We start from the raw sequence: 14,563 nt of genomic DNA on the forward strand, positions 1-14,563 counted from the left end.
CAGTCTGCATGCTGCTTCACTGCCTCGTATTGAATACATTTAACAGTACTTAAAACAGCTCTAGTAAGGCTCTGTATACTTTCTATATTTTTTTCAGAAAAATGTTTCCTATTTTGTTGCACGTATGCATGCATCAGTGTTTTTCATTGTCATCAACAGACAACATTTTAGTGAACAGGGCAAGTGAGCCCAGCAACACAAAGCGAGCCCTTTTCACATTGTGAAGAGACCCTAAAGACTACTTTATAATTTTATTAAAAAGCTTCTCTTGCACCAAAACACCCAAGTCTTTGTGTATTTGGGTCAGACAAAGTTCCACATCAACGATCATCCAGGTAAGGCTACACACCTTTCTCCTGGGGTCCTTTTCTGGAAGTTTCTGCACTGAGTAAATTTAATAGATAACTAAATTAGACTTGAACTGATACGATTTTAATCGGTGACTCCTCTTGAACAATGTTGAAATCTAGTTTTGTTTTAAGTGCAAGACACCAGTCGCAGAGGCGCCTTTCTCTCTCGCCCATCCCCGGCACAGCCCTGCCTTCCTGCTCCCAGCCCCACCTGCTGCGAGGCACCCGCAAGTGCATCCTGTCCCGGCAAAGCCTGGCCGGTGGCAGCAGCTTCAGTTCCCTCCGTTCATCCAAGGAGGAGAGCAGAGGCGTAGCCCTGCGATAACTGCAGCTTGCATTTAAGCAAAACAAATCCTTTGAAGGTACAAGCGCACAGCTCCCCGAGCTGAATCCCCATTTTTGCATCTTCAGCTGCTGCACGACACAGCACACACACAGCACCTGAGTTACTACAGAGCTCTCCGCTTGCATTAGCTTTCCCCAGCCAGGCCTGTAATACAAATGTGTTATTAATGTCTGCAGTGAATAGACTGAGGACCACCTCTCTAAACAAAGATCAGCGGTGGTTCTACTATTTTAAGGCCAATGAAATAAGATCTCACCCTTCTCAGACATTTTCCATGCACAGAACTAGGCATACAAGGAACTTTGTCCGCGTATTTACATGTTGATTACTAGAGGTAATCTAAGCAACAATGGAATTAAATAAAACATCACCATAAGGTTTTTAAGCATGATGAACGGTAGCTCAGCTTCACTTTTACTGGAAAACAATATTACTACGTCAGAACCAAACCTGAACAAGAAAAAACAAGTTGATCTGCTTACTTGAACCAGAATATACCTTGAAACAAAGACTACATTATAAGTTAAACAGTTTACGTACCTTATGCATTCAGGAATGTAATACAGGAGCACTATGCAATACACGTGCTGTACTTCAAGCAGCTGACTGTCTGATTTCTGAGGCGGAGCTCAGACAAAAGTCACTGTTATGGGACTACTCCAGCCACCCGGGCAGGGAACAGCATCTTTTTGCTTTGTTCTGTAGCAAAATGGACTCAAAGATAGGAGCTCTTCAAACTAGTTCTAGGAGAGCCAAAGCAGTAAGTTCAAAGTCAAACTGTTGATTGAATCTGGAAATTGCCTATGGTTTTCAGATTTGAGAATCTTTTTCAAATTAAAACAATCACTACTTTCACTGTAATTTATTACAATGACTGAGACCTGACCAAGAGGGAAAAAAATAATTCCACTGTAAAGTTCTGTGAATGACAGGCAAGCTGAAAAGGTACAGCAGTAAAACCAAGCTGCCCTCCAGTAAAGCAAAAGAAGCTGCAAGGTAACACTAAAAAGTGGCAGATCCCCCTTTGCCTGCCAAAGTCTGTACAACAGTTTTGGATGGAGATTGACAAGTGAACCAAGTATTGCTGTCAATGCTGGATACGAGTCAAGGTTTTATAAGCAAATGATCCTATACTAAATGATGTTATCACACTCAACAGCTGAACTTAAACTCTGTAGAAATGCAGTTCAATGCCCTGCTGAAAGCTACTCTTTCAATAGCATTTTCTGTATGAAAACACACATATTAGTTTGTTTAGTGTTTGTGGAATGAGATCAGCAGTGTGCAAAAACACGTGATATTTAAGCTGCTACAAGTTAGTGCACCTTATGTCATAGCCTACACTAGGCAGTTCTCCAGCTCTGAGCCTCTGCTTGGGAGACAAATTAATCAGACAACATGCAGCTGAGCAAGCTTTAACATGCAAAATTTTAGTTATGACTCTAAGCACTGAACTCTGCTTTAGTGATGTTATTTATCATTCAGACTACACCAGCTTTCAGAGTAATAGACATTCCACAAACCAGTAGAACTGCCTCTGCCCTGAACATTAAGGGAATTCATAAATTAGTGTGAGTGTAAAACTTCTGGTAAAGCTCAGGGAGCTGGCCCATGAAGAACTCACTAGGCAAAATTCCAAAGTCACGTACGTGGAAAAATTTAATAGTTCAACAGTGAGTTTCTATAAACTATTGCACACACCCTTGCTATTGTCACATCTGTTGACACTACAAATACATCTTTCTTTACTATGAACTATAGATATCGAACTGCCAGTGACTCATTTCATCCTTATGTTTACTTATGTGGAATCATTTTCATCTAAATTATTGAAGTCCAATTAAACTTGATTTTTTTTTTTTTTTTTGGCATAGTTATAGTTTTTGCAGCAAGTCAGTTGTATAAACCCACTCATCTGTCATTTCAGGAAGGTTGCCTTGATTAACAAGTACACATACAGCATTAGCAGATTCAGAATAAAAAGAACAAGTATGATTCATGCACTAGAGATTCTGCCACATTGTGCAAGGCATCCTACATGGTTACTTATGAACTACAACAGCATGACTACAGAAAGGATTTAGGAACAGAGACAGAAGATTAACCAAGATCAGTGGCACATAGATCAGACAAGTTTGACTTTGGATGATGTGATCTCAATTGCAGACAATCAAGAGAGGAATTCAATGATAAGTCAACAGTTCACCACTACAAAATTCCACAGTACAGACACAAGCACTAAAGGTTATTATCCTTGAGTGATTTTGTACTAAAACAAAGTATCTATACAACAGGTATTTAGAACAGCAAGAGATGGTGTAGTAACTCAAAAGATGACAAGGGCGCTTGCTATCACTTGTCTAGTATTTGAATGTAATGTGATACACAGCTAAGTAGGAAGGAATCTAAGTATTATGCTGAATTCTATTTAGAAGTGAAATTCTTCTTGAAAAGTGCGTTAATTCCTCTTTTCAAACAAATTATTCTTTATGGATAGACACCAAAAAAAGTGAGAAAGGGGGCACCTAAGAATTGAAACTCCACAGAGGAAAAGGGAGGAACACCCAAGTCTCAGGAAGTTCTGGTATTCCTTCACGGTTTGTCCAAATCAATAGTGAAGTCCTTTATCAAAAAGTACAGTCCTGGAGGCAGGACATGAAAAATGGGAATAAGGAAAGTTAAGCTGTCAGAGACTCAGGTACAGAATATTTTTAAAGAGCTTCTATTATTCCAGAGATTAAAAGGTGCAGAGGTCAAAAATCCGTATGAAAATAACATGGAAGTTGTAAAGCACAGAATGTTAACTCCTTGTGAAAACTGCACACATACAGCCCCTTAAGACTGAATTTCAGAATCGTTTGTGCTGCCAAGAAACACCACAGGAAAAAAAAAAAAAAAAGCAATGACATCAGCACAATACATTGCTAGGTTCTGTAGTTTCGTAGCACCAAATTGACTCCAATGTATTTTTCAAAATGTGTTTGTCCAGAAAGTTCTTGGAATTTATTATACACATAACAGATGACACTCAACACTGGAGTGTTGATGTACTAAGTTTACAAGCACTTCAGCATTCAATGTATACTAGGCTAAGGAACAAAAAAGATTCAGCATATAAGGAAATGAAGAAAGAAGCAACTTTTAAAGATAACCCTTGCATCTGGTATCTACATAATACCAGTTTTATTTTAAAACCCTACACAATGTCAAGAAAGAAGACTAATCAAATATCTACACTTAATTGTGCACACCATATCTATGTCAGACATAGAACAAAATTTTCAAAAGCTTGTATGTTTCAGTCCTCCTTCCAGAGGAGCCTTACGACTCCAGGATTGGCTTGATAACAGAATCAGAGCTTGAATTTTTAAAGAAATTTGACAGCAGCAAACTACCAAGTTTCAAATATGACTATACAAGACAAGCAACCAGAATTCTTTAGATGATCATTCAAACCAGTGATTACATGAAGTTAATTAACTAAATTTATGCAAACTGGACATTTAAGAGTCATGTTTTTTTTTTTTTTTTTTTTTTTTGCAATACTTTGAAACATTCTACTTCCTATGACAAGCAGTTTTCACTGGCAAACATTTTTTTTTGTGCGCTTATTTTTAGATGTTACTATCCTAACAGAGTGCTGACCAGGTAAGACTGATGTTCTTGCAAAACAAGAGTAAAACAATCTAGACACATTAGGAGCACCACTGAATTAACAAAGGGCTATTTCTGCTATCTATAGGACAGTTAAAAACAAAGGTCCTGATTTTTCAAAAGCCAACATACTGCATCAAATAATTTTTATCTGTGTATTTGTTAACCCTGTACAAAAGAAAGCTGATTAGCAAACGTTAAGTGTTCATATAAAAATAGCCAACATCTGTTTAAATTTAGAAATTTATTTTGTTTAATCCACAAGCTTTATATAGCTTTAGTTAAAAAAACAAAAACAAAAAACAGTGAAAACATGACAATATCCAAAGTTCAGGTTCCTCAAACTTTCAAAGACCACATCTCTGAAAGTTGCTTATACCATTCAGAAGAACCGCAACGAGACAAGATTTATGAATGGGGCAACGACATCTCACAAACAAAATTTATGTAACTGAAGGAATTTTTCTGGGACTGCTGATCATGGAAACTGCCCTTTAAAAAAAGAACATAAAAATACAAATGAAATTCCAGTGTTCCAAATCAACATGTTACATCAATATAAACCCACAGTGTCCTGGTAAACAACATGCTTTCATTTATGTACCACTCTAAATTGCTATTCTTGATTTGCTTTAATGGAGACTGTACAGGCAACAGTAGAAAGCATTAAAATATATGTACTTCCTTGGTAATTCTGCAGTGGTTTTATTTCTGGGCAAGCTTACAAACCACAAAGGTTAGTAGCATAATGTAAGTGGATATAAAAGAAGTCAAATGAGACCCTCACAAATTATTCTAAAGGCTTTGTTGAATTTCAAAGAAACTAGGGAATTGACGGTCATGTTTGAAACCTTCAAAACAAATTCCTACTGCTTCTAAGAAGTCTCACGCTAAATGAAATTATGTTGACTGTCAATGAAAGAATGTCACTAGTACACTGTGGACACCTTTTGTAATGTAAATCCATGCCCTTTGTACATGGTGAACCTCAACCTAGCAATTATTACAACAAATGTTATATTCTAAAGGTCAAACACATTTAGCAATTTGAAATTGAATTCTGAGTACAAACCAAATAAAATGTACATTATATCAAAGGATTCAGCCTAAGATGGTGGTGACACTTGCGCCTTCCTCATTGACCTCAGTGCTTTCTCTCTCAGGTGTTTCTCTAGGTCATCGAGGTTGTCTTCTGGTTCACTTTCTGTCTCCTTGAAACAAAGATAAAATATTTCTTCAAATACTGAAAGCCAAGCTGGGCTGCAGCCCTCCCACTACTGTAAATCATCAATTAAAGTCATGATACAGTAAGTTGCATTTCTGAAGTAAGACTGCTATTTGCTATCAGAGTGCTGTGTACATTCTCTACCTATTTTCTTACACTCTACTCTGAAACAGTCGTATCTACCAAATTCCTACCTTTTTAGGTTCTGTCTCTGCTTCCTGTTCTTCCTGTGCTGAGGTGGTATCTGCTGCAGCCACAGCAGCAGCTGCTGTAGCTGCCGCCGCCTTTTCCTTCTTATGTTTTTTGTGTTTCTTGTGCTTCTTATCCTTTTTATGCTTCTTATCCTTCTTTTTCTTCTTCTTCTTTCCACCCCCTTCTTGATCTGAATTCTGTAACAAACCATTCAACAGACATTACAACTCATTTCCAAGACTTAAAAATTCAGTTAGAACAAACCCACACCCAAACACTGGGCAATTCAGATGGACTGTGCAACTCCTGAAACTCAGTCAAGTCCAGACTGCCTTCAGAACTTAGGGAAAGTCATGTGCCAATGCACTGACAGTAGCAATCCCAGAAGACAGATAACACAATGCATGGTTGTGCTGTCTGAATACAGAATGTAACACCACACAAACTTGATATGCTTGTCACAGCAACAACACACAAGCCTCTTCATAGAAATGAATACTGCAGGTGGAATCTAACTCCCTAAAACACTCTTCTACCAAAGAAATGCAATGTCTCTAGGAAACATTCACAGAACAGATAAGAATGCCAAATTATCTGCTCTTTCCTATTATGAATATAGTTTGCAAATAACACTGCCAAGCATAATTCAGACCACCTCACTTTGTAGGCCATCAAACTAATTACAAGTAAAGCAATACTTAAGTAATCCCAGTGATTTCATGAAATGAGAACGTATTTTGTTTCAGAAGTTATAACAGCACTTTTTTTCAGACTCAGAAATGTTAAGGTTGAAATGTTTGTGTTGTGATCTAAGAATTTTAACTATAAAAAATCACTCCAAGACTATTTTTCATTTTGCCATGTGAATAAGCTTAGAGCTGTTCAATCATTAAGTCTTTATGAAAATAACTTGCCATATAACCCCCAAACAGTATTGCTTTCATTAGCAATGAAATACCCTTGCAGGTGATGGGCTCTGAGTTGGACTTTTAGCCTTTTTTGCAGGTGACCAGTTTCCAGAAGGGGAACGAGATCGAGCAGGAGATGGAGGTCCTTGATGTTTTTTTGGAGCTGGTTCAGGTGATCCTGATGCGGACCGCGATGAAGACACCCGTCTTGCAGATCGTGGACTTGGCGTGGAAGCCCTTGAAAACAGAAATGCCACACTTAAATTCTAGTGTTAGAAATACAACATGAAACAAGGAAGTAAAAATTACAGAAAGTCAAAAGAACATTTGTATTTATAACTTGGTTAAGCAGCCACTTAAAAAAAAATTAGTTACTGTGCTGGCGTATGTTACAAAGGGCAAAACGATCTCATACCATTGTGTATCCGTAATGCAAAAGGATATTGCAACTTGATAGCTTGTTAAACAATAATGCTATTGTTGTTCAGGAATGATTGCTCCCTTTCTTTTTCTGATATGACTAATTTATAACCTCATTAGAATTCAAGAGAATAGCAACGTTATTTTATCATCCAATGAAGGAAGAGTGCAAACCATTTTGTTCATTTTCTTGCTGAAAGAATAATCCAGCACCAAAATTGCTGTGCACCAATCTGCTCATAACAGCGACATCACATTAAAGAAAACTGATAAAATTTTAAGTATTTATCTGCCATAACCACGTGGGAAATGATTTATGAATTAAAAGTATTGGTTCTATTCTGTTTTATTTAAAAGCTAACTGCAAAGTTTGTTTTGCTTTAAGCATAGCTAGGAAAAAAGTTTTTAAATTCTTTTTATCTGCTCATTCCCAGTAATTTGTTAGGCTACTAAAAAGACTCCTCAGACTCTAGATCCTCTGTAATGCCTCTCCCCACACCTCACTTACAGTTGGAAACACTGATTAAAATAAACCTCAAAAAAATCACTTAGGGGTTGGTTCTATGAAAGCCAAGAGAGCCCCCAATACTTGAGTGACCTCAAGATACGAGAACCATTTTCATGTGATCCCCTAGCTATTCTCATTGTATTATCAAATAATAATAATAAAACCACCACCATTGAGTAAGACAAGATTTTTTTTTTACTTTGTCTTCTTAGGTTCTGGCGTTCTTGACACCCTCCTGATGGGTCTAGTGCTTGGAGATGGAGACTGTCTTCTCTGCGGTGAAGCTGAAGCTCCCCTTCGCAGTGGTGGTGGGCTTGCAGATGTATGAGAAGCTCTAGGCCTTGGTGAAGGTGAATGCCTTTTGTTTTGTGGTGGAGAACGTGCTTCGCGATTAGACCTACTGGGAGGAGAACCCTTCCTGTGCTTGGAAGATATTGAAGGTGAACGCCTTTTAGCAGCTGGAGAGCTCCTTTGTTTTGGCGGTGGTGAATGGGAGACTCTGCGTTTTGACTGTGGAGACGGTGATGCTCGTCGTTTAGGGGGAGGAGGAGAAGCTGTTCTTCTCTTTGGAGGTGGAGAAGGAGAGTATCGTCTCTGTATTGGTGGAGAGTATCTCCGTGGAGAAGGTGAGCGTCTACGTGGGGGTGGTGACGGAGACCTAGAAAGAAAACAGATGTTCAGGTGCCACACAGCCATGTGAATCAATTTCAAATGATTACATGATCATTCCTCTGAAATTCTGAAAAACTTTATTAAATAAAAACTTTTTGGAAAAATCAACTGAATAGATGTTATTCAGTACCTGATAACAGCAATCAAACTGTATCCAGACCACATGCCTATCACAGAAAATCTCGGCAGCAAAACTACATTCCCCTTAGTAAAGCTGTAAATCAAGGAATGGGTTTCCTGTATTATGGCATTTACTTTTACATACCGTAGTTGGAAGTCAACAAACTAAAAAGCAATTATTTCACAACAAAAATGCAATGCAGTACCTTCGGCGAGGCAATGAAGGTGACCGTCGCCGCCTAGGAGGAGGGGCAGGCGAAGGAGAGCGCCGTCGCCTGGCTGGTGGGGGTGATGGACTTCTTCTCCTCCTACTAAGGAGATAAAGGGATTACTCAGAAAAATTGCAACTGAGCTACAAGATTATTATTATTTTTAATTATTATGCTTTCACTATACAAGAGCATCTTGTTCATGTACTTCTAATTCTAGTAGAACCACTAATGGGAAAATATATATACATCCAAGTATTTCTACAGAGTGAGGTAATAGATTTTTATTGTAATTTTCAGACCCCACAACACTAGTCACAAGAATTTCACGTTCTGCTTAACCTGATCTATTTGCACCCTGCAACCAAAGAGGAAGTCCCATTCTCTCCCATCTTCTTCTCCTAAAAGTTCATTTCTGCCACCTTCCTTGGGCTGAATCTAGTGATAATGTGATGAGTCAGACCAGCTTACTGATTCAACAACAAAAACTCTCAGTCATCAGACAGAAAACAGACTTTAAAACAGACTTCCAGGGAAGTTTCAATAAAGCTTGTACTTTCCTGAAGTTATAAAGGGAGGAAAACTTGCGTTTTGTAAAGAAAAAAAATATTCTTCCCTGGCTGTTGTTCTCCAAGGCAATGAATTACACTTTTTATACATAAGAGTTTGCTCCAAAACACATTCTTTTATGATCTGGAAAAAAACAGCCTCTAAATGTCATAGTTGCCCTAATTAAATGTGTTTAAGCATTTACACAATAAGCAGTAGGTGAATTTAGTATGCTGCAAGTTTTATGCCAAGTTTAAGATCTTTGAATTCTAATCTGTTTTACATAGAATTGTTTGATAAACAACAAGATACGATACATGATTAGAATTGACTACAGTGGTAGAAACAGTCACACAATCTCACATCATTATGTATGCTGCAACCGTATTCTAGCTAGGTCTTAATCACAGATTGCTCACATGGATGATTATATCGGATTAATAAACCCATCATACACTGAGGTTCCAACATTCCAAGATCAACACATACCAAACAATTCCACAAATAGAAGAGTTAACAATACTGCCTACATAAGAAAAAGTAGGTATTAGCTATTAGTACACAACTACTAGCTCCAAATACCTTATGGATGGGAAGAATGAGAGTACTGAAAACACAAATTAAGTGTGACCCAGAACATCAAGATCTTTATCCCCTATTGCAAGTCCAGGGAAGGGTTTTAATGGTAATACGAAAGGCCAGTATTCAGTTATTTTCAGGCATCAGTGAGAACATTAGTGTTATTAGCTGTTACAGGCTCCATTAGAATTATCAAGTAGTCTCTCTATCGTGAGATAATACAGGTGTTAATTTTGTTGTTTGATCTTTTTTCCCTGCCGATGAAATGGTCCCAAATACAAACCAACAAGGAACAGATAAGACTGAATTTCCTTCACCTTACTGCTCTGAGTGCACAAATCCAAAGGGCAGAAGTACTTGTCCATGACAAAATAAGTGAGAGCCTAAATGATATGCAAATCCTGTTTAACAGATTAATTTCTAACCAACCTTTTCATCACTGGCGATTGCCACCTCTTTTCCATCTGCATCCTGATAGCAGTGGAGGAAAAACAAAACAAAACATCTAACTGCCATATATTTGAGGCAAAAATGAGCAAGTTCAAATAAAGTTCAGGGTAATTCTCAACAAATGAGCAAAACAAGAGTGCAATCTTGAAGCAGAGCAAAAGGTCCATCTAATCCAGCATCCCGTTTTTGACAGGCAGCTGAAGATACTTCAAGGAAATAGAATAAAAAGCAGTCCGTATTAAAAAAAAATAAATTTATCTTTGTGATTTCCAAAGGCTAGCAATTTTAAGAGAATTCCATGAACTTTTCCACAAGTTTAGTTCATAGTAGGGGCTTTTAATAAAGCATTGTAGGCCACAACACGATCATGTCACTATAGAGGAAGCTTGCTAGAACCAGCATTGAGATCCTCATTTTCTTTTGACAGTTACTTTGGAGAAAAAGGTTTATCTGCTTGCACGATTTGGGGCTAAATGGGCACGACAATTCTTTTGCGTAGTTGCCGACAGTCACATAGCAGATAAACACAACATTAACCAGTTATTAAAAGAAGACATCAGTTATGCCCAACTTAAGAAGAAATTACCGAGGGGAGGATTCCTTCTGTCGTTTTCGTGGAGATGGGGATGGACTGCGTGAATGCGAATGGCGTCGGCGTCTACCAACTTCTCCATTCTTCACATTGGATCTTTTAGGTCTTTCCTCTTCAGATGAAGATGAGGAGCCAGAATCTATAAATGTAGAAGAATTATTCTCTGGAATATGATTCTCATTACGCAGTTATTGATATGGTTATACTGCTGTTTACACTAATTTCCACTCTTGCAAAACAAGAAGACTCTGTTTCCAATCAATTCAACTACAAACATTAGCTGATGTGATAAATAAATCCATCAGAGTTGGGTAATAAACTTTGCAGCAACCTAACCATCCACGTAACATTTAACTAGCCAGGTAACTTAAAAAAAAAAAGTTACCTTACTGACCTCAAGCAAGCAAAAGTCCAAATTATTAGAAAATAACCTAATGCATCAATAGATTAAGTAAACCATAGTATGATTCTATGATAGTAAACAATATTTGTATCTGAGGGTAAGAGTTTAGAAGTGCAACTTTTAAAGATGCAAATTTTTAATGATATGTACCATAACCTTAAAAAAAATAAGTTAATTATTGCTCACACTACTTTCACAAAGAATAAAGGTACTTGATTATGAGTGGTAAATACATACAACCCAATTTTAGGAAATGTACATTATCCATACCAGATGAAGATTGTTGATTTTGCCTTCTGTATTGACGCCTCTGTTGCACAGAATCTGCTGCAGCCATTTTACCTCCTTTATCTTCTTCTGAAAAGGTACATACAGACAAAAATTAAATTAAAAATACAAATTTGTCTTATTGAGGCAGAAGTAATTAAGTACAGTAGATCAAGCATTTTTTTTTTTTTTTTTTTATAATTAACTCTCCTCATCTTAAGGTTGTATTGAGTCTGGTGTATTTTTTGGCTGAGCTTTTCCCAAGAAAGCTCAGATGAAAGACCTTACGCAGCATGAGTGAGCATTTTTATGTTTCTGAAAAAATCTTTCTTTCAATGCCAGTTTATCAACAGGGTTTGGCACTTTACTAGTACCTTTTATTGTCATACACCTGATTAAAAATCCCACCCAAAACCAGTGTTGAAAAGTGACAACCATACCCGATTCAGACAGATCAGCTTTCCTTGGTTTTGGCGCTGGTGAAGGAGATTCTCTTTTTTCAGTACTCTTATGTTTGGGTGCTAAAGGACAAAAGTCAAGTTACTGTGCTGTAATTTTTTATTTTTATTTTTTTAAAAAACATCCATGCATGTTTCTCTGCTCTCACAAACAGTAAATACCATCTGTGAGAAAATGAAAGCACAAAAAGATTAAAATGCTGAAAAAAAATTGTTACCTGATGCTCTGCCAGGTGAAACAGAGCCACGGCTTTTTCTTGAACGATTTGACTGCTGAGGCGTTGGAGATCTACGTGGTTTTGGAGGTGGACTTGCTGGTGGAGATGGTCTGTGCCTCCGCCTAGGAGGGCTTGCAGAAGGAGACATCCTACGCGTTTTACGAGGAGGACTGGATACAGTTCTTTTAGGTGGTTTCTTTGGTGGTGATCGGGAACGTGACGAGGAGGAAGAGGAGCTACTACCAGATAAAGATGCTGATGACCGTCTTCTCCTGCAAATCAAGTATAACATTAGACAATGACTAGTCAGCTTAGGAAATGTTTGAGCATGAACACAGAGTTGCATTTGTTTTCAAGCACATAGAGAGCCACATACAACAGCACTCCCAAAACATGGTGGACAGCCTTCAACACGTGGCTTGTAGAACAGACTAACAACCAATCTTTCAGTTATCTTTAAACTACAGTGAGCAAAAAAAAAAAAAAAATGTTAGTGTTACCTTTGCTTGCTTTCTGTCAATCTACAGACTACAACTAAGCTTTTCACCTTCGTACAATTAGTTTTCTTTGGGCTTTCTAACTTTTGGATGGTTAAGAGAATTCTCCATGTTAGCAGATGTGATTTAATGATCTTCAAAACAGATCTATTTAAGAGTTTAGTGGGCAAGTATGCTAAAAAGTTTTTACACCAGGAAGAAAAAAAATTCAGACAGCTTAACAATTCTGAATCAGTATATCCCTCCTTGTGTTTTAGTCTTTCAACTTTACTTTGCAATTTTAAAAAGGTAGGGCCTCTAGAATTCTGCGGCAAAATTTGTGGCAAGTTCTGTTGTAATTGTGTACCTGCAGAATCCACCTTTGGCTGCAGAATTCCTGAGAACCTGGAAAAAAGAAACCCTACCTTGAGTGAGATAAACATTTGCTGAAAGGGAGCTCTTGTACATCTCGAAACATACATATTTGATTCTTTTCACAGTTCTCACAGTAACTGTGCAAAATGAGCATCTCTACAAACTCAAAGAAGTACTTATCACCTTGTCATAAACAAAAAAAAAAAAGGAAGAATTGTTCCTTCTTAAAAAGAAGTAACTATTGTACACAGGAAGCATCGCTAGTTCTCTTTCTACGACAAAAACAGGAATCTATTCTCTGCCTATGAAGACAAACATCTATTTTGACATCACCCTAAGTATACAATTCTCTGCAGTACAACTCTGAGCTTTCCTACTAGAAAAATTGCTCACGCCATCAAAAATATAACCTCCAACACCAAAGAGCCAATCTGAAAAGATTTTTATTTACTGATGCAAAAGAATATGAAGAAATACATTTCAAGTCAAAAGTTTAATTTTGACCTTAAGTTTATGTGATGGAAAAGTGACTCATAATAAAAAAAAAAAATCCCTAAAAGTAAAATTCATAGTAAATTATTCAACATTTTCCCTCAAGTGGGGAAAAAAAACTGTTACAGTAGATGCAATGTCCGTCTGTGCTGGGAGCTACCAAGAGCTATTTCAAGGAAGTTTTGAAGTTGCTACTTTTCAAAGAACTGGAATTCTCAGCAATAATTTCATTTCAAAAGAAATCATGCCACAGCAACTAGAATGCCCCCCCCATACTTATGATATATGACATCGCAGCTCTTACATCACTCAAATTATCTATTACAAACAGCATTAGGTTAAGATGAACAAGGTGATTTTGATAACATTGAGTTTTCAGGAATGACTGTTACTTTCTAAATCTGAGTATAAAATTTTCAAGTGCCTTAAAAAAAGGGAACCTTACCGCCTCACAGGCGATCTGCTTCTTCTGTGTCTGGGTGGGGGAGGCAATCGCCTTGGAGGACTCCTCCTCCTTGGGGACGGTCGTCGTCTTGGGCTTGGTCGCCTTCTAGGAGAGTAAGACCTGTCACAATCAAAAATTCAAATGAAAAGCAACTACCTAGTTTTCAGATTTGAGGAAATTTAGCCTCAGGGAACTGAGTGTAAAGTTGCTTCTCTCCAAGTGCATTACATTACAGCAGCATTTAAATTATGGTGCCAAGCAGTACATTCAGCCACAGTCTTTTTATGTTTACCAATACCTTATGCTAAGTTGCAAAAAAAAAAAAAAAACAAAAAAAAAAAAAAAAAAAAACTGGGAGGGGAAAATTTGCAAAACCTTCAGTAAACCTACCTGCTAAAAGGCTACGTAAATCCCACTACCAAATGACACAGTCAGCATTAAGTACCCTGTTCTTTCCTCAGTCAGTGTAAGTCCCTGTGAGAATCTTCCCATGAAATGATATGATGAAAACTCCTGAGCACGCTTATTCACTGAATGTGTCATTCTCATTTGGCCTACAACACTCACAACTCAACATCATTAAAAACATCATTACCTTAACTGAGAACATTAAATTAAATGGCAACTTCAGAAGAAAATATTCAGTTCTCAATCT

At 37.5% G+C, this 14,563-nt stretch overlaps 1 protein-coding gene across 9 annotated transcripts in view; it reads right to left on the bottom strand.

The window, feature by feature from the left end:
• Positions 1 to 3,672: 3,672 nt before the first annotated feature.
• SRRM1 (serine and arginine repetitive matrix 1) overlaps positions 3,673 to 14,563 on the bottom strand; it is an 18,773-nt gene continuing 7,882 nt past the window's right edge. For 6 of the 9 annotated variants that reach the window (XM_084300787.1, XM_084300795.1, XM_084300793.1 and 3 more), the window contains exons 8-17: positions 13,909 to 14,028; positions 12,121 to 12,392; positions 11,885 to 11,965; positions 11,448 to 11,534; positions 10,769 to 10,913; positions 8,602 to 8,706; positions 7,803 to 8,261; positions 6,726 to 6,912; positions 5,770 to 5,964; positions 3,673 to 5,561 (exon numbers count right to left, since the gene is read on the bottom strand). In XM_084300787.1, the coding sequence (XP_084156913.1) occupies positions 5,457 to 5,561; positions 5,770 to 5,964; positions 6,726 to 6,912; positions 7,803 to 8,261; positions 8,602 to 8,706; positions 10,769 to 10,913; positions 11,448 to 11,534; positions 11,885 to 11,965; positions 12,121 to 12,392; positions 13,909 to 14,028 (1,756 nt within the window). In that variant the 3' untranslated portion in view covers positions 3,673 to 5,456. The remainder of the gene's footprint in view (positions 5,562 to 5,769; positions 5,965 to 6,725; positions 6,913 to 7,802; positions 8,262 to 8,601; positions 8,707 to 10,768; positions 10,914 to 11,447; positions 11,535 to 11,884; positions 11,966 to 12,120; positions 12,393 to 13,908; positions 14,029 to 14,563) is intronic. The other 3 variants (XM_084300789.1, XM_084300788.1, XM_084300790.1) reach the window with 3 other exon arrangements.

This window comes from Netta rufina, assembly GCF_964035555.1.
Source record: "Netta rufina genome assembly, chromosome: 23".
Classification (NCBI taxonomy): domain Eukaryota; kingdom Metazoa; phylum Chordata; class Aves; order Anseriformes; family Anatidae; genus Netta; species Netta rufina.